At 45.3% G+C, this 19,642-nt stretch overlaps 2 protein-coding genes across 5 annotated transcripts in view; one reads left to right on the top strand and one right to left on the bottom strand.

Moving 5' to 3' along the window:
* Positions 1-7,151, bottom strand: part of LAMB3 (laminin subunit beta 3) — a 61,758-nt gene extending 54,607 nt beyond the window's left edge. Inside the window, exon 1 of one of the 4 annotated variants that reach the window (XM_040636383.1) lies at positions 7,095-7,151. The gene's annotated coding sequence lies outside the window, so the exon portion shown is untranslated. Of the gene's footprint in view, positions 1-1,950; positions 2,093-3,964; positions 3,990-6,616; positions 6,737-7,094 lie in introns of those variants that run through there. The other 3 variants (XM_040636381.1, XM_040636384.1, XM_040636382.1) reach the window with 3 other exon arrangements.
* Positions 6,882-7,884, top strand: G0S2 (G0/G1 switch 2). Its single transcript, XM_040636386.1, has 2 exons — positions 6,882-7,049; positions 7,191-7,884. Exon 2 carries the CDS (start codon positions 7,209-7,211, stop codon positions 7,518-7,520), a length of 312 nt encoding a protein of 103 aa, XP_040492320.1. The 5' UTR covers positions 6,882-7,049; positions 7,191-7,208; the 3' UTR covers positions 7,521-7,884.
* Positions 7,885-19,642: the final 11,758 nt, after the last annotated feature.

Here is a 19,642-nt window from a genome sequence, read left to right as displayed (position 1 = left end):
CAGAGAGACCAGTTATAAGACCACAGCAACAGTCCAGGTGAGGTGATGAGGGCTTAGACTAGGAGGGTGGCAAGGGGGATCGAAAATAAATAAAGCCAGGAGATATTTAAGAGGCAAAATCACAAGTCTTGGTGGTCGTACATGACAGGTGACAGAGAAAGAAGAGAAAAGGATGGCTCCCAGGCTTAGGACCTGGGCTACCAGACAGATGGTAAGACTAGATGAAGCAAGATGGTGGTACAAGGTTTGGGGGTGGAAACATTGACTTTGGCTTCAGACACAGAAAGTTTGATAGCTGCAAGATATCCAAGTCAAGATGTAGCCTTGGCAGGAAGATATGGATGTCTAGGGCTCAGACGTGTATGTCATCTGCACAGAGGCATAATGGAAGCCTCACAAGTAAACTAAATCACCTAAAGAGAGTATGTAAAGTTTAAAAAGAGGTCCAGGACTGAGTCCTGAGAACTGCTGATATTTAGAGGTCATATAAAAGGCAAAAGGGTAAGGAACCTGGGTGGCTCAGTTAAGTGTCCGACTATTTTTTTAAAAGATTTTATTTATTTATTTGACAGACAGAGACACAGTGAGAGAGGGAACACCAGCAGGGGGAGGAGGAGAGGGAGAAGCAGGCTTCCCATTGAGCAGGGAGCCTGATGTGGGGACTCCATCCCAGGACCCTGGGATCATGACCTGAGCCAAAGGCAGACGCTTAACGACTGAGCCACCCAGGTGCCCCAAGTGTCCCACTCTTAATCTCAGCTCAGGTCTTGATCTCAGGGTCATGAGTTCAATCCCCTCATTGGGATCCATGCTGGAAATGGAGTCTACTTAAAAAAAAAATTTTTTTTTAAAGGCAAAAGTGAGAAGGAAAAAAAAACCAAAACAAACAAACAAACAAAAAACTGAGGAGTGTCCAGAATAGAATAGGAGGAAAATTAGAATATGATAACATGGAAGCCAAGGAGAATGTCTTCCTAGAAGGAGGGAGTAGTCAATAGTTCCAAGACATCACATACGTTGGCAACCATTTAGGTAATTGTTCATTATGGCTCCTGCCTACTACTTTCTACTCATTTCCTGCCATTTCCCAAAACTCATCCTTTATGATCCGATGCCAATCTTGCCTAACTTCTCTTGGACCATGCAACGTATTCTCATGCATACCATCCTTTTTACATGCAGCCCTCTTTCACTCCAGGCCTCCCCTAACCCTGAACCCCCACTTCCTCCCAGAGTCACCTGGTGAACATCATCCATTCTTTAAAACTCTCAGCTGCTCAGGCATCATCCACTCTTAGGCCTTCCTTGACCATCTCCTCCCCAAACTGAATCAGTCAATACATTTCTCATTCTAGCCCATTTGTTCACCTGGTACGTATTTCTATTATTGTGCTTATCCCAGTATATTGTAATAACTTAATGTCTGAGTCCTCTTCTTGACTGCGAGCCTCATGAGGGCAAAAACAATGTCGTGTTCTGCTTTCTATAACTATGCCTAACACAGTTATCAGATACACGGCCATCTTCAACAAACGTTTTTGGACCTTACCGCTGCCTATATGCCACCTAGGGAATGTGAATGACCTGCACCGGGCTAAAGGACCACAGGAACTGCTGACCTGAGCAGGGGGCAAAGACAACAGAATAATGACTGAATCAATAACAGGTATTGACTGCTTCCATTCCTGCCCAACTGCTAAGCCTCTCCCAGTGCTCCGGCTCATACGGGCTTCACCACACCTCATTTAACAGGTGTGATCACCACCCTCCCTTTACAGATGAGGAAATGAGACTAGAGAAGTTAAGTCACTTGTCCAAGGTCAGACCCTGGTAAGAGGAGCCAGGTCTTGAACGAACCCAAGTCTGTTCGACTCCAGAGGCCTATACTCTTAAGTCTAAGTGGCATTTGAGCTTGGGGAAAATTCCCTGTACTTACAGATTCAAACTTACAGAGCAGAGTAGCGTGGTTCACAAGTGGGAGGTGAGCAGTTGGGTGTTGCTGCCCCCAGCACATCCTGTGTGGTCCAGCAGATAGTGGCTCTGCTTGGCCAGAAGCCATGAGGGACTAAAGCACACTGTCTACGAGGGGTTCACCAGTTGGATTTGTCAAGGCCCTGGGGTCCCAGGAGCAGGCTGGAGGAGTGCCCTAGAGGAAGCCAATCGCTGCAATGTCAGACACTAAGTTGGGAGTGCAAGTGAAAGGTGAGGAAGCCAGAGTGGAAGGAACTAAGCCGAGCTGCCAGGTCTTGGGCAATCTTAACCCCAAGGCTCTGTGCCAAGGACAAGCCACTGTGCCTAAAATAACCTCCCAAGAGAATCTGATCATTTTGCAATCTCTAGCTCAATACTGACTTTCAGGTCAATGTAACTCTTATTGATTAAGCCCCTATTATACGTTAGCACCATGAAAGGTACAAAGATCTGGTGTTCCACGGAGACAGGGCAAGCCCACAAGGAACAATGAGAGAGCTGTAAAACAGTACACAACACAGTGCCAACCTGCGCAGGACGAGCCACAGGGGTGGCTGAAATTCACAGAAAGGGGAGATCAGGGTGTGCTGCTGGATTCTTGGAGCACACGAACTGAAAAAAGGAAGACACAGTAGAAAGAGAAGAGCATTTCAGGTAGGAAGAAGATTATGAGCAAAGGTGAGGCAGCCACAATGAGAATGGACTGTTTCTCGAGCTGTGAGAAACCCATCTGCGGAGCAAATGGAGAAAAATGAAATCTAAAGTTAGATGAGTGGGAAAAGCAGATCACAGAAGTCTCAGATTCCAAGAATATCAATCAAGTAAATCCAATATGCAGAACCCAGGAGTCCATGTAGGCAATAAGAAATGACCCAGGCTTTAAGCAGGCAATTAAGAATAAAAATTTTAGGAAGATTTATTTGGTGGTAGTGTTTGAGACAGATTACAGAGGAGAGGACTAAAGGCAAAAGAAGGAGGAGGAGGAGAAGGAGGAAAAGAAGAAGGAGGAGGAAGAGAAGAAGGAGGAGGAGGAGGAAAAGGAGGAAGAGCAGGAGGAGAAGGAGGAGAAGGAGAAAAGAGAAAAGAAAACTGTCGAAAAACAAAAACAATGGGACTCCTGGCTGGCTCAGTTGGTAGAGTGTGCAACTCTTGATCTTGGGGTCGTGAATTCAAGCTCCCTGCTAGACACAAGAGCCTACTTAAAAAAAAGAAAAGAAAAGGGGCGCCTGGGTGGCACAGCAGTTAAGCGTCTGCCTTCGGCTCAGGGCGTGGTCCTGGCGTTATGGGATCGAGCCCCACATCAGGCTCCTCCGCTATGAACCTGCTTCTTCCTCTCCCACTCCCCCTGCCTGTGCTCCCTCTCTCACTGGCTGTCTTTCTGTCAAATAAATAAATAAAAGAAAAAAAAATGTCTAGACTCTAGAACTCTAGTCTTCAAAACTAGAGGAAGACAAAGGTTAGACAAAGGTTAGAATCAAAAATCACGCATTGATATTTGAGAGATAAGAAAGCTCTGCAAAGCTAGTGTACATGAAATGAAAGTAACTCCAGGACTGGGGAAGAAATGGAGTTTTAAGATTTACATGATTTTATCCTATCCCCTATGATGCATGATCCCCTCCCTCCAGCCTCCTATAATACTAGGGGTGGGCAGGGGCTTGGCAGGTAGCAAGGAGCTGGTACCAAAATACTACTACTACTAAGTGAGGCTCACATACAACCAATCATCCAAAAGGCCTCTGTCCCGTTCCTTCAATCCCCAAGGCACAGTTGTGGGGACAGCTCTCTCTTCTGCACTCACCCCTAGGACCACTGCCACCCCTTTGTGATTGTTTCCTCTGCAGACGGCTCTGGGTGCTTAACTTTAATGTTTGGGAGAAAGGGATTTGAAAAGCAAAATAAACTTTAAACTGGCCTTTCCTACCGTCCTAGAAATGGCACAATTAAATGTTAGGATAGGAGCGTCTGGGTGGCTCAGTCGTTAAGCGTCTACCTTCAGCTCAGGGTGTGATCCCGGAGTTCTGGGATCGAGCCCCACATCGGGCTCCTCCGCTGGGAGCCTGCTTCTTCCTCTCCCACTCCCCCTGCTTGTGTTCCCTCTCTCGCTGGCTGTCTCTCTCTCTGTCAAATAAATAAATAAAATCTTTAAAAGAAATAAAAATTAAAAAAAATAAATGTTAGGATAGACTCAAGGGTAGGGTGACCAACTATCCCAGTTAGCCCAGAGCTGTCCCAGTTTCAGCCCTGTAAGTCCTGCACTCGGGGAAACCCCTCAGCCCTAGACACACTGAAATGGCTGATCACCCTACAGCTGGTCTGGCCCTCATGATGCAACACAAGGCTTTCCACCTCTAAAGTGACATCAGCACTACTGAAGCACATGCTTAGTTTCCCAAGCCCTACGTAACCCTCTACCCTAGAAGTTGGGTTCTCTTTCCCCACCTAGACAGAGGAATTATCAGAAATTCCTAAACAGAAGTTGATCCTTAGCCTTCTATTCCCACCATCTCCTACTCAGCTACCACCTAAACCAGAAACACCAAACGCACTGGCACCGACTCATACCACCTGCTGCTCTGTCTGCCCAGCCCTGGCCAGCAAGCTGGTGGGCTCTGGGGGTCAAAGTCAGATTATTAAAGAGGGAAAGAGGGGGACTCATCCAGGTAATAATGTGCTCTACCACAGTAAATCACAAAAAAGGGGAACCCCAGATAAACTGCAGTTTGTTGACAGTCGAAGACATGTGGTTTCCCTCTTTCAGTTACAGAAATAACGGAAATGATTACGATGGAGTCGATTTCTGGTCAATTTTGGAGTTTTGCGACCAAAGCTGGGCTGACTCACCTTCAGAAAAGGAACCAGGTGAAAGCCCCAATAGTAAGGTATACATCATATACTCTTCCAGAAGCCACAGTGTTTGGCACACTCACAAATCCTGAGAAGGCTCACGTATCATTTCTGCCAGGTAATTAGAGACTTCTCCAAAATTTTAAGGAAGATTCAAAGAAAATGCCAAGACTGGGGCACCTGGGTGGCTCAGTCCGTTAAGTGTCTGCTTTCAGTTCAGGTCATGATCCCAGGGTCCTGGGATCAAGCCCCCCATCAGGCTCCCTGCTCAGCGGGGAGTCTGCTGTCCCTCTCCCACTGCCCCTCTCCCCTTCTTATACGTCCTCTCTCTCTGTCAAATAAATAAATAAAATCTTTTAAAAGAAAGAATGAAGAAAAGAAAAAGAAAAAAAAGAAAAAGAAAAAGGACAGACCGACCCAAGATCAGTATTAATCTCAACTTCGTCCCTTGTTGCAGAAATTTCCTGTCTGACAACATTAAAAGAACAATAAGCAGGGTTCACCATCCCCTAGGAATAACCCCTATTTGGTTGGCTCCGTGTCACTTTGACTGCTTTGGTGCAGACTAAAAGGCAGAATTTTACAAAAGCTGCTTAACTAACCTTGCCCAATCTGCATGCACACACAAATCTTACTACCTTAAATGCTAATAGCCAAGGCAAAGGGTAGTTGTTACGGTTGTCTTTTTTAATTGAATTGTCTGGGAAATTGCCTCCGCAGACCACCCCCCCACCAAAGGACTCAAACATTTGGTCTTTGAAACAGCCCGTCCCTGTCCCTCCCCACAGGAGGCGTTGCAAGATTGCATCACTGACCTTTACAATTTTCTGGCCAGTCTGATTTCCCCCTCCTCCCTCTTGACTGCTGGCAGCCCTTTGGCCCACTTGCCTCTCTGTTCTCCCCTATAGCTGGCTAACTCCGGTGAATGGATAACCAAAGCTAAATCATTACACCCTCTACCAGAGGGTGATGATGTTTAATCCAAGCCAAAATGTATCTTTCTCTCCTCTCCTCCCTTGCGTCCAAGAGTGCTTTTTTTTTTTAAGTCTTACTTAAGTAATCTCTGCTTGAACTAAGGACCACAGACCAAGAGCCACATGCTCTTCCAACTGAGCCAGCCAGGCGCCCCCCAAGAGTTCTCTCTTTAGCTCTTACCCAAACCCTCTACTCTCACCCTTCTGCCCGTTTCTATAAGCTGAGCTGGCACAGTGGTGTTGCAGCCCCAGACCCAGGGAAGTGGCAAGTAGTTACTGAGAGCATGAACTATTTGCATTCCACACCAGCAGAAATTTATCCACAATCCCCTTCCATCTTCTCTGCCCCGTAGCCCAAAGTAGGAATGGGGATAATCTGGATTTAATGATACAGAGAAGTACATATACGAACAGGGGCAAGCGCAGAGAGGCATCACACACACACACCTGCGTAAAAGGGCACCCTCAGTTAAGTAACTATCTGTCAAGTGACCCTAGCGGTGCAAGCACCTGTGAATAGAACCAGTCCGGCCGGAAAGAAACACAAGCACAGACAGAGCCTGGAGACCTGGTTCGGCTCCCTACCAGGATCTCTCCCCCTAGCCTTCTCCCCTCCGAACCCCACACCTGTGGGAAGACAACAACCCTTAATAAAAACTAAATATTTTCCGGGTAGGTAGTACCCGCCCCCCGCCCCGCGATGTCCTCTTTAGGGGTCCCTCACGGGCCACCCCGGGCAAGGAAAGCTGTGCCACCACCCACACCACTAAGGAAGAGTCACGTGGGAAATGTACGCGATACCTCCCAGGGCTCCGGGTCCTCACCTGCGTGCGCACCCGGAGTGGGACCTCCTGCGTCCCGGCCGCCCCGCCCCCCGCACCCCCGCCGCGGTCTCCCCTGCCTGGGACTCCCAGCTCACAAGACCCAGGCGTGCACAGCTCATGGCCGCCTCCACCTTGGTCCTTCCCCGCCCCTCTCCCCTCTTCCCCCCCCCTTCCCCCCTCCTTCCCCCTCCTTCATCTGGCGCTAGCGGCGCTGGCCCCGAGCCAAGGGAGCCCGGGAGGCGGGTCTCGGAGGAAAGATATAAGCGGCCCCGGGGCACCGCCAAGGTGCCAGCTGCGGAGTCTCCACCCGGAAGAGCCGCGGCTGCCGAGGAAGAGGAGAACGCAGAGGCCGGCCGGACCCCCGCACGCGCTGACCGCCGCCGCGCCGCCGCCCCCGGCTCGCGCTGCCTCCTGCTCGCGCTGAGCCTCCGAGGTGAGCCCGGCCGGGGAGAGCGCGGCGGGGCGGGGTCCCCCCCACCTTCCTGCGGGACAGCCGAGCGAGGGACGCTTGGGCAGGCTGGAGCCATCCTTCCGCGGCTGAATGGTCCCCTTTCCTGCCCCGCCCCTCCCGCAGGTCACCCCCGCCCCCGAGATGGAAACAGTGCAGGAGCTGATCCCGCTGGCCAAGGAGCTGATGGCCCAAAGGCCCAGTCGGAAGCTGGTGAAGCTGTACGTGCTGGGCAGCGTGCTGGCCTTCCTCGGCATGGTCATCGGCCTGGTGGAGACTGTGTGCAGCCCCTTCACGGCCGCCAGCCGCCTGCGGGACGAGGAGGCCGCGGTGGCCGAGCTGCAGGCCGCCCTAGAGCGGAAGGCCCTCGCGACCCAGACCCTGGCGGAGAAAAGCAAGCAGCAGGATGCCGTCCCCTGCAGCCGGGCGCTCGCCAACCGGCAGCACGCCTCCTAAGACCCCTGGGAGCCCGCAGAGGGAGAGGGGAGAGAGCCTGGGTGTGAGAAAGAGAGCGTGTAGGGTCGGGCTCAAGTGGGAGAGAGCAGGAGTCCTGTGCTGTTTGGACTTAGATCTGAGAAGCCACTGACTTCTAGAACGGAACTACCACACGGATCCACCAAAAGGAGTTTGGGATTAAGTGTTGCTGCCGTGCAGCATTGCAGGGTGACATGTCCGAAATTAGGTATCTTTGAGCGATCTGAGTGCATGTATTTTGCACTAGGGTGGAAGGCGGGAATGCTTTTTATATTATTATTATTATTGTTGTTGTTATTACAATGACCACAATTTTGCATTTTGAAATAAAACTCGTTTTGTACTATATCTCAGTATCTGATTCCAGAGGGGCGTGTTTTCTTGGGGTGGACAGCAGAGAGGATGAACATGCTGGCAAAGGGGGTCTTAGCTGAGCACTGTGGGGAGAGCAGCTGCCTTACCCTCTGGCAGCATTTGCTTCACTGTTAGGGACTCTGATGTCCACATTACATGCCTGTAATATGCTGGGGACTCGTTTTTGTTTCATGTTAGGGGTGGCAGAAGAGAAAGTTTTATTAAGTCCCACCAGGCTTAGCATTTTAAGATGAGAAGACAAATCAACGTCTGAGCTACAATACACTAATAGCAAATACTGATGAATTCTAGGGCAAAAAACATTTGCCATCTCACGCCTGACCAGAGGCTCCTATGGCCGACACCTCTTTCTTCCTTACTGTATTTTAACGAGTGAGCGAGAGAGGAAAGAAAACAAAACTAGCTAGCTAGTAGGAAGACAGAAAGCAAGCTGCCAAGAATGCTGAATTGGGTCTCTAGCTCTACCCAGCCTTCCTCCTCCTAACTGAAATCATAGGAAGAAGCTCTAGGTTAGAAGGAGAAAGACAGGTTATCACCCATCTGAATCCTCTTCATCCAGGGGTACAGTATAATCTTCTTGTGATCAAGGTCCTTGTCTTCCTCTTCCTCTTTAGTGTTCTTAGAAATTATCAAGTCCTGGCCAAATAATAGGTTCTTAATAAATACTTGATGCTCAAGTAATCTCTTTATGGAATAGGAGTACCAATTCTCGAAGGAGGAGCAATTTTGTCCCCCCAGGAGACATTTGAAAATGTCTGGTAGGGGAAGAGGGGCACTATTACGAGCAGCTTGGGAGTAGAAGCCAGGGATGCTGCTAGACAGCTTATAATGCATGGAACACCCACCCACCACAAAGCATTCTTCAGTCCAAAATGTCAACAGGGCAGAGGTGGAAAAGCCCTGGGTTAAAGGAAAGGAAGGAAAAACGGTTTGCTCCATCAGAATCAAGGTTTTGAGGTGGTCTCAAGAGACTATGGTTGTTATCAAACAGGAGCCCCTCTCCCCACGCAGGGACAAAAATGGTCCTTGGCCCTATCCTGTTTGGCAATTTTATCATCAACTGAGGAGACGTGACAGGAGGAATCCGTATCAGTTCCGTTACTGAGGCAGAGCTGAGATTGTAGAGTCAGGATTCAAAATGACTCACCAGGCTGGAAGCATGCCCGAAGCTAACCAACTCTAACTGAACAGAGAAGATACAGTACCGAATTAGTTCCAAAAATCCAGTTGCACGGTCACAGAATTATGAAGGCTTGTTCTAGTAGCAGCAGTTCATGTGAAGAAGACCTAGGTGTTTCCACTGATTACAAGCTCAATATAAACCAACAAGGGTCTGCTAAAAAAAAAAAAAAAACTAAAAAACAAAACCCTAACATCAGTGGAAGTGGAATGTCCAGAAAAGGGGAGGAGGAGGTAGTTTTGTGTTACTTTACAATCTGGCAGGTGGGAAATCAAAAAAGTTAAAGATCTCCTGGACTTGCTTGGGTTTGCATTCTGACTCATTTGCTGGCTTTAAGACCTTGGACAAGTTACTTAGAAACTGTCTACCTCAGGTTAGTTAAGTTCTTCCGCCATCTGTAAAATAGTGCCTCCCTCATGGGATAATTCTGCAAATTAAATGAGACAATGCACATAAAGTACTTACAGCAGTTACCTGGCAAACAGTAAGCTTTCAGTCAATGACAGTTGTTATATATCAAGAGAAACCTTGACAAACAATAGCCTACTTAGATCAGAGGGACTTGGGCATATAAAAATCCAGGAACCCTGTCACATACAGAACAATTGAATAGAGGAATAGAGAAGTTACAATACAATCCTGTCACATACTTGCCTCCAAATAGTTGAAAGGCTGCCATATTGATCCAACAAAGCCTAATAAAATAGACTTATTTTATGTGGCTTGAAAATGCAGAACCAAAAGTCGCAAATAGAAGTACAAGGAAGCAGGTCTTAGGTCATGAAGTAATCAGAGTAAACATAAGGAGTTCCCTTGTGACGTATAGTAAACTCCCCGTTACTAAAAGCATGCAAGCAGAAGTTGGAAATAAACTGGAGAGGAGATTTCTGAACTTGGAAAGGAGATTGGTCTTATGACCGCTGAAGTCCTACCCACTTACAAGATGCTGGGATTCTATTTGGTCCAACCACCAAATAGAGGATATATTTCCTATTCCAGCCTGCTTCTCTGAACCCTTTCCTTCACCCCCAACACACACACCCTCTCTCTGTTTCCAATGCCTTTTTGTTCTTTTTCTCAGCATGTTGACAAATATTTTCCTTCCTGCTAAATGACTATTAAAAATAATGAATTTATATGTTAACTACCTAGAATTTAAATAATAATAATGAATTTAATTCCAAAATAAACTATTTCCCGATTAAGTTTATCTAACAAAGGCTTTTGCCTCTTAGAAAATAACCTTAACCGAATGGTTCTCAAATTTTGTCACCCTGAAACACTCATTAGTCACCTTGTTTGTTACAAAACTCTGATCTATTAATATAAATAAATATGTAATTTTGTATTATATCAGATTCCAACTTGTAATATGTTTTAATGAAAGCATATAGTTGGTATCAACTGTGAGAATATTAAAAAGTTGCCACATTCTTAGGACAAGTTTGATTGTTCTATGATCATGGTCTCCAGAACTAATTCAAACCCATTGGCTCAATCAATGACAACTCGCCTCAGCTAACACATTCTTACAAGCCAACCAGCCAGTGATAGACCCTCACTTCTGAGGGTTAACCAACCAGAAACTGACATACCCCAAAAATACAGAGTCCCAGGCAGTCAAAAAATAAGTATGCTTCTACAGGTGATGTCAGCCCACTTAAGTCTGGGAAAGTATGCCAATCTCTGAATTTTGTGTTTTCCAAAAACCAACAAGTACATTTACTAGGTTCGTTGTGCCCAAACTCTATTTGTCCTTCATATCTGCTGCCAGCTAAGTCAGTCCCAATGACAATCTGAACTCCAGTGGTTTCAGCTGGGTTCTTGCCACTTCTATGATTTGTAACCAAGTAGGTCTTTGTATAAAATCAGTCTTTGTACAAAGTTATTAGGTATTTTAGTTGACAGGTGTACATGCTGGTAAATAATTATACCTAGGCCTTTGTACGAGGTCATTGGACATTTTGGTTGGGAGGTATACCACGGAGTAATTAGACATAGGTCCCATATAGCTCATTAGACCTTTTGTTTTGGAGGTATGCCTTTTGATAACTATTTGTGTCATTAAACTGCTTCTCACTTCACCTTTGCTTTTGTTTGTCTATATTTTAAAGTCTTGTCTTATGTGTTTTTGTTTTGTTCTGGAATACCTTCTTTCTGATGTATGTATAAGGGAGTGTTTCAGAGGGAACGGCCCAATAAATCACTAATCCAATCCAAGTTGACCTAAGGGGTCATAGCTGGAGATCCACTAGACTGGTGCCCAATTCAGGAAAAGGCAACTGGCCAAACTTAGCTTTGGGTCCCCTACAAAACTTTCATGAGGGCACTCTCTGTCTTGTCAGCGTGTGAAAGAAGGTCACTGTTAGTCCGTATTCCGGGGTCAGACATTGTCAGGTCATTAGATTGCATGGCCCTGTCCCAACCTTTGCTTCGAAAGGGCACAAAAGATACCATTTGCGGGCACACACTCTTACTAAACAGCCTCTTTTGTCTTCCTGGGTTCTTTTATGTCAAAACTTCCTCTTAGAAGAACTCCTGCTTCCCCTATAAAGCTGCACTGTAGTCCTAACTCTTGTGCTTACTTTGATAAAGGACAAGAACTTTGAGTTAGAACAACAATGGCCATCATGGAGGAACTTCGACATGTCAAAACCAGTAAATTAATTCATTTAAAGAGGAACCCCAGAATAGGAACTCCAGAAATCTAAACAACCATCCTTTCATCAGAATTTTCTCTGGAAAAAAAACAATCACACTGTAACATTGCTAAACCAGAGGGCAGTCCTAGAGAAGGGTGAACTGTTTTGAGGGATTTTGTTTGTTTCGTTTTCCAATTTAAATAAATTGAATTTTTTTTTTTAAAAAGGAGCTAAATTTAAGCCCTCTCTGGTGCCATATTAAGAGTTATAATTGAAGATTTTCCTAAACCTAAAGAAGTTGGGTAGACATTTGTTAAATAATTCAGGATTTTATTAGGTACTTACTGCTCTGGACTACAGACCTGTACCAAGTAGTTCAATTAATTGTTAGTACTGCAGCTGGAGAAAAAGATATAAAAGCAGCAGGGAAGAAAGGAAAAATTTAAATAATTCAGCCACGTAAAATGAAAGAAAAAAGTGCCTTAAGAGAGCAAGAAAAAATAGAAAATACAGTACAAAAGACAATTTCAGAAGGCTTTCTTTTAAAGGGACATTGGACAAAGATTCAAAATTATAAATTAAATAAAAATGAAAACAGACGTCAGGAAATTTTCAAAGAGTATTCTGGAGTAGATCCAACAGTTGAAGTAAAGGAGACTTGTCTTTTTCAGTTCTTTTTTTCTTTCTTTTAATGGGCTCAAATATATGTTAGGGGATTTAATGAGAAAAAAATAATTGAAATCCCAAATGTCCACTTGTGGCTAGGCATTTTCAGAGAGCCTTAGAAAGTAAATAAGCTAGAAATCAATAGAACTTATGGTTCTCTAGGTAAAACAACTGTCCACTGAAAGAAAAACAAGACTTAAAAGTCTATCCTCTAAGAATTGGGAGCCTATAGAGAAGGATACTCATGGTTAGTTATTGCAAGGAAAAACATCGTTAAAAGAACCAATGTCCCAATTTGACTAAGAAAGAGAAAGATGACTATCCAAAATCTGTCCAGTGATGCAGTTCCAAGTAACACATTAGCACCCAACAATTCCAGTCCTTCCTCTAAATTTATGTCCTCAAATCTCAGACATGACTATGCAACCATGTCAATTACACCCTCCCTAGCCTGGTGCCCTAGGGTGGGGCTTTGCTAGCTCAGCTAACCCTCTATTCCCAGCTCCCACCCTAGTGCCTGGCATGAAGTAGGCACTCATTAAATATCTGTTGAATCGTGAATAAATAAATGGATAAAGACAGTGAATTTTGTACTGGCACATTGTTGTCTGTGCCTTAGTCCAAAAGAACGAGACCTCTAAATTGAGGTATGATCCTCCATCATTAATTGGTGTGAATCAGGCTGGAATTAGTGGGTCCCCTACCCCACCTGGATCTTGTGGCAGGCTCCTGTCTTCCCCTCCACTGTCTACTCCCTGCTCCTGCTGGGGTGATCACCGGAATTGTTCAGGTCACTTAGATGACACCCTGAGGAGTTCATAACTGAGAAATGTGCAGACACCCAAGCCTCACAGACTACACTGGATCCTAAAGTCTCTTCTGGTAGGACAGGAGAATCTGCTCAAACCCAGTTCTTGTTTCAGTATCTCCCTTTTAGGCAAAGCCAGGAATCTGAGCTCGAGCTTTTGCTGAGGGTGGGACAGGGGCTCTGCCTTTGTGCCTCTGGCCTGTGTAGAGCTAACAACAGTAATGGCTAAGTCTCCAGTGCAACCAGGACCACTTTGAATCCTTCCAGCCCTGGGGTGCTCTGTCCCTTGAGGAGCCCTGGACCCCCGGGCTTGCCGGCCAGGACTGGCCCAGTGGCCCACTCTGGCTTCCCTTTGGGCTCCTCTCCCAGTGCCTCCTGGCTACAAGCTCCGTCCTAGCAGAAGGCCCTTCTTCTTGGCCTGGGTTTCACCTTCTTGTATCAGGTGGCAGACCAGCTGGTTCCAGGCCCGAAGCAGGTCTTCTGGCTCCTCCCAGAAACCAACCAACTTCGGAGCAGGAAATCCTGCCCCTCCCCAAAGAGTGGGAAACCGCAGGGAAAGAGAGAGATGAAACAGAAGGGAAGGCAGAGGAGGAGGAAAAGGGAGAAAAGAAGCAAAAGGAAACAGGAGATCAATAAAAAGAAGTCAAATTTGGTTGAAACCTCAAGGTAAGGCTTTTAAAAATCATATTATATATAATAGATCACCATATGTGTCGGGGCCTAGTACATAGTAGGTCCTCAGAAAACCGCTATTGAAATAATGCATCTACTGGAATAAACTGGAGGTCTGGGCTGAAGAGGGATTTCAATGTCAAATGCTGGTCAAAAAAAAAAAAAAACAAAAAAATGCCCGATGAGATTTGCAATGTGTAGGAGGGAAGATATGATAAGACGCAGATGGGACAAGACGTCTGTTACTGGCACCGGGAGCGTTCTGATCATTTTGGGAGAGAAAGTTAAGTTGGAACAAAAAGTTGCAAAAATAGTTTTAAAAGGTCTGCCTGTTCTTTTAAAATCGTGCAAAGATTGCAGGTCGTAAGCATTTCTTTAAAAATTGGCTTTAAACCGATGACAGTGCACAAACCCCAGGCTGTATCTTGGGAATTGCTGGGAACTCTGGTATCTGCATGCTGCAGCCAGTCATCAGCCCCTTCAACATTATTAGTATTGAAACCTGGAGCCTCAAACAAGGCTCACTGTATCGCAAGTAGTCTTGTTCAATGGACCACGGGAGGCCGAAAGCTGTCAATCAAAATTCTTCATGTGCCGCTCATCTCTTCCTTAGCCCCAGTCCAGCCTGACTGCTCAGGATACTGACCCTCTGAGGCTTAAAAGGGCCTGTTCAAGGAGAATTCAAAGGCGCTTCTTTTAGGTCAGTTAAAGAAACCCGACAGGAACAGGAAATGCCATTCCCCACCCCCACCATTTACCCAAACCTTCACTTGCCATCGAGAGACAGTACCATCCAGAAGGTCGTCGTTTGCCGATCCAGTACCACTCGGAGGGATTAAGATAGCTGGACTCGTGCTTTGGAAAGCGACTCTACACAAGGATGATGTGTTTTCACAACAGTTGGCTTTTAAGAGTCCCGGCTCCCCCAACTTTTCCAGGAGTGTGTAACAATTCAGAAGGGCACATTTGAAGTTTTTTGGGGTTTTGTGTGTTTTTTCTTTTTTTTAGTGCCAGCATTTCTCTTTGGGGTTTGTGTGAGTAAATCAGTCAGAAGCTGAAAGGGTGGGAGGGTGGGAGAGGTAAGGAGCGATGAAAGAATCTCACTTCTGCCTGCTTGCCAAGACTGGAAAGGCATTGCCTTTCGCTCTTCATGATAAATGAAAATATCATATGATATGACAAATAGATGATATGAAAGTAAAATCCAAAACTCCTACCTCGCTCTTTATACTAGTATCAGTACAGCTGAAAGCTCCCTGCATCTAATTTCTGTGCTGGAATAAATCTTAAAGGTAACCTAATTTGATTCCTCTTGTTTGCCGGGTGAGGGGGTTGGAGCCAAGACTGGGAAAGGGCCTTGTCCAAGGTCACATATATGTTAGCGGTGGAGAGGAAACTGGAATTTATTTCTCTTGGTCTCCCCTAAGGGCCCTGCAAAAAACCACCAGGCTTTACAGGAAGTTGCCCCAGACACCCAAGAACTCATAAACACTGCATCTGCTGATCGAAAAAAATATTCAGTTAAAAGACGCTCAAGTAATCCCTGCCTGGCAGAAATGGAAAGAGGGAAAGATTTTCTTTTCTTTTTTTTTTTTTTAAGATTTTATTTATTCATTTGACAGAGATAGAGACAGCCAGCGAGAGAGGGAACACAAGCAGGGGGAGTGGGAGAGGAAGAAGCAGGCTCCTAGCGGAGAAGCCTGATGTGGGGCTCGACCCCAGAACGCCGGGATCACGCCCTGAGCCGAAGGCAGACGCTTAACGACTGAGCCCCCCAGGTGCCCCAGGAAAGATTTTCCTAATAGTTAAGCTTTTCCAGAATCTCTTTTATAACTGTTAAGTGACTAGAGAGAGAGAGAGTAGGAAGATTTAAGGCAGGTTTGTCTGCAGACAACTAGAATATTTTAAATTTCTGCCACTGAGCCAGCATTTTGCATACTTTATATCTTTATGTAATTTCATAGTATCCTCATTTTACAAATAACGTTTTAAAAATTGGCTCAAATTAACAGAAGGAATAGATATTATTATTTCTGCATCTCTCATCGGTCGGCCCAGGATCATGCTCTGGGCTAACGTAGATATTTATAGTTCAGTGACCATTACACTCTTACTCGGGCCACTCCCCAGCGTGGACCCTTGCTCCAGCCATTTCAATCTACTTGAGGTTCCTCTGACATGTCATGCTATTTCTAGACTCCTTGCCTGAACACATGCAGCTCCCTCTGTTTGGGATGCCCTTCTCCCATCTTCTTCATCTCCGTAACTTGTATTTCTCCTTCAAAACTTAGCTTCAGGGCCACCACCTCCCAGAAGCCTTTCCCACCATCCTGGACTGACGTGGACACCCTACTCTGTATTCCCACAGCACCCTTTGCACAACCCTGGGATAGCATATTATTACGCTATTGTGAGCTTGGATTTACTGGCCTACCTTCCTTATAATTAACTATAATTTCTTCAAAGGAAGATACCAAATATTGATCAGGTTTTATATTCTGGCACCTAGCACAGTCTGGACATATGTTAGTGCTCAATAAATGTTTGGGGAGAAAAATGGATGAACAAATGAAAATTTCCCCTCATTTTCTTCCATTAAAATGATTTAATAAACTGCTCATTTCCATGCACTTGACTCTCAAATAACTTGGGGGGGGAAATAGAAGATGTCACTATTATAAGCTTCCCATCATATCAAGCCTGACCAGCTACTCAAAAGAGTTGTGTAGGGTTAAACGTGGCAGTTGAGGGGCACCTGGGTGACTCAGTCGTTAAGTGTCTGCCTTCAGCTCAGGACGTGATCCCAGGGTCCTGGGATCGAGCCCCGCATCGGGCTCCTCTGCTGGAAGCCTGCTTCTTCCTCTCCCACTCCCCCTGCTTGTGTTCCCTCTCTCGCTGGCTGTCTCTCTCTCTGTCAAATAAATAAATAAAATCTTTAAATAAATTAATTAATTAAATAAACGTGGCAGTTGAACAAACATTAACTTCTGCTTCCTGACAAAATACACTGATCACAGTAGAAGAATTTACATGCTATAAACCACAAGGACAGAGAGAACAGGAATAGAAACAACGGCAGATGAGAGATGTCAACACCCTTTGGAAGATGAAAAGTGGGTGGATGAGTGATAAGTGACTTAGCAAAGCGGAGACTGCTGAAGCCAAAGGGCCCATGATGGGAAGCCCACAAGAGGCCAAAGAGCACAGGAGCGTGTCAGGGACCAGAGCATGGGGAGGGGGGAATAGGAGACACTCCAGACTCCCTCTCCTGCCCCCCCCCCCCCAGTGAAAAAGGAAAGTTGATTTTCTGGGGACACTGGCCCAAGAGGCACCAAGCTCAGGGACACCGGGCACAGCATAGCACAGGGTGGGGTTAGGCATGGAGCTAGAAACAGAAGGATTAGACAAAGATTCAGCACTGAAAGATGAGATTCCCCAGCCCCTCATCCTGGCTCAGCTCCCGGACCAGGAACAGCTCAGCTTACCCCCCTCTCCATTTACCCTACTCAAGCCTACACTAGGGCAGAAGAAAAGAAGATGCCTCCTTGTAGAAAGTGCCCAACCAAAACAAGGAAAACCACAGACACTGACGTTTGGGGGTTCCTCAATGAAACTGCCAAGCACTCTCTGGATTATCCTACAGTAGAATCCAGCAATTGGCAAGCCCTGCCCTACACCCAAAGCTTCCAACAGCCAAGGAATGGACTCCAAGGATCACTAAGCATGGAATGAAAGCCTCTGGCATTGAAGACAGAGACTCCAACATAGGTAATCCAGAGAGCAGAGGAAATCACTAACAACAACAGCCATGGCAACATTAAAATCTCCCCAGAAATAAGGGAAGACAGTGCATCCATGAATAAAGATCGGGAAGCCACTGTTTAAAAAAAAAAAAAAATACTAGAGAACAAGAAAGAGCTTTTTTTTTTTTAAGATTTATTTATTTTAGAGAGAGTGGGAGGGGAGAGGTAGGGGAGAGGGAGTAAGAATCACAAGCAGACTCCACGCTGAGTGAGAAGCCCCATGCAGGGCGTGATCCCACAATCCTGAGATCACAACCTGAGCAAAAACCAAGAGCTGGACACTTTAACCAACTGTGCCACCCAGGCATCCCAAGAAAGAGCTTTTTAAAATAAAACTACAACCAGAAATTTAAAAATTAAAATGAAGCACTGGAAGTTAAATTGACAGAATTTTCCAGAAAGTAGGACAAAAAGGGAAAGANATGAAAGACAGGACAAAAACAATAAGAAACCTACAGGATCAGTCCAGGATCTCTGACCTCGTCTAATAAGAATTCCAAGAAGAGAACAAGAGAAGGTGGAGGGGAATACATTAATCAAAAAGATAATTTCTCCAAATTTTCCCATGATGAAAGATTTGAATTTCTACATTGAAAAGATCCACTGGGTGCTCAAAACAATGAATGAAAAAAAAAAAAAAAAACCTCTCTGCAAAGAACGTTATTAGAAATGTTACAACTCTAGAATAAAGGGATCCCCAAAGTTCTAAAGAGAGAAAAACAGTTCACAAGGCTTAGAAATCCAGAGAGCAACTGGACTTCTCCGTAACAACACTGGTGCTAGAAACTGAAAGGCAGTACCACCGAGTCTTCCAATTCCAAGAGAAAATCACCTTCAGTCTAGAAATCCTTACCCCAGACAAACTGAGTCAAGGGGAATATAAATTAAAAACAAGCAGACAGAGCTGCCTCACTGGGGTTTACCTGGCCAGGGTCTGATGGATTCATGCTACATAAAGATGTTTAATGTGAAATATCACACCTGCCTCCAAGGTGTCAAAAACATTTCCCTCCCATTCGTAAGGAATTGAGCCAAGAGTTCCCAGGTGGATGGCAAAGGGAATGTCCCAGATAACAGTCTATCAAGCTCCCAGTCCAGACTGAAAAAGAACGACCTGGGGCTCCAAGGAGGGATGTCTCCAAAGAAAAACATCAGATTCTCCCATGAAATTGACCAATTTATCTGCGTCGTATAGCTCTTGTCAGAGGAATTGGAGAATATGGATGACTCAGTAAGCAAACAAAAATGAGGCGATTATTAACTCCCGGGAGGGAAGGGGAGAGCAGAAGAAAAGAAATGCAATCACGGTACATTATCCTGCTGTGCTGTAAACAATTGGTCATAATAATATAAACACCGACTATTGATTTAATTAAAAATGTGCTAGGTATTAGGAAACTAAAAGGAAGGAAATGAGCGTCTGGGAGCATTGTAAGAAAAAGCAAAGTCCTAATGTTCCTTAGTAGGTAATCAAATACATAATTTCTAAAATTGCAAAATCAAGAAACAGCAATAAAAGGATATTATTTAAAAATATGGAGTTGATTCCCAGAGGGGAAAAAAATAAGATTTAAACCAGTGATTGCCTTTGAATGAGACTAGGGCACGGGGAAGGGAGGAACAAGGATTGCTGTTATTCATTATAACCCGTTTGGTGCCATGTGACTTTTTAAGCCTTCCTCTTGTATTATATTAATAAGCATAAAAATTATTAAAAAGGAAAATAAGAAAGAAATGGCTCAGTCCTAACAGCCGTCTCCCCCGGAACACATTCTAGCTAACAGTCAACATGTTGATGCCTGGAGCCATTAAATTAAGTCTCGAACAAGCTATAGTTAAAGTATTTACCTAATTACCCAGAGCAGCTCACCAGTCTGTCCACATTCACTTCAGAATCGCCTGGGGAGCTTTGTAAAAATACAGATGCCTAGGTCCTGCCCTTGCCGGTTCGGATTCCA

This window comes from Ursus maritimus, unplaced genomic scaffold (assembly GCF_017311325.1).
Source record: "Ursus maritimus isolate PB19 unplaced genomic scaffold, ASM1731132v1 scaffold_2, whole genome shotgun sequence".
Taxonomy (NCBI): Eukaryota; Metazoa; Chordata; class Mammalia; order Carnivora; family Ursidae; genus Ursus; species Ursus maritimus.
Note: the sequence above shows the minus strand (reverse complement) of the source record. Positions and strands in the feature narration are given on the sequence as shown.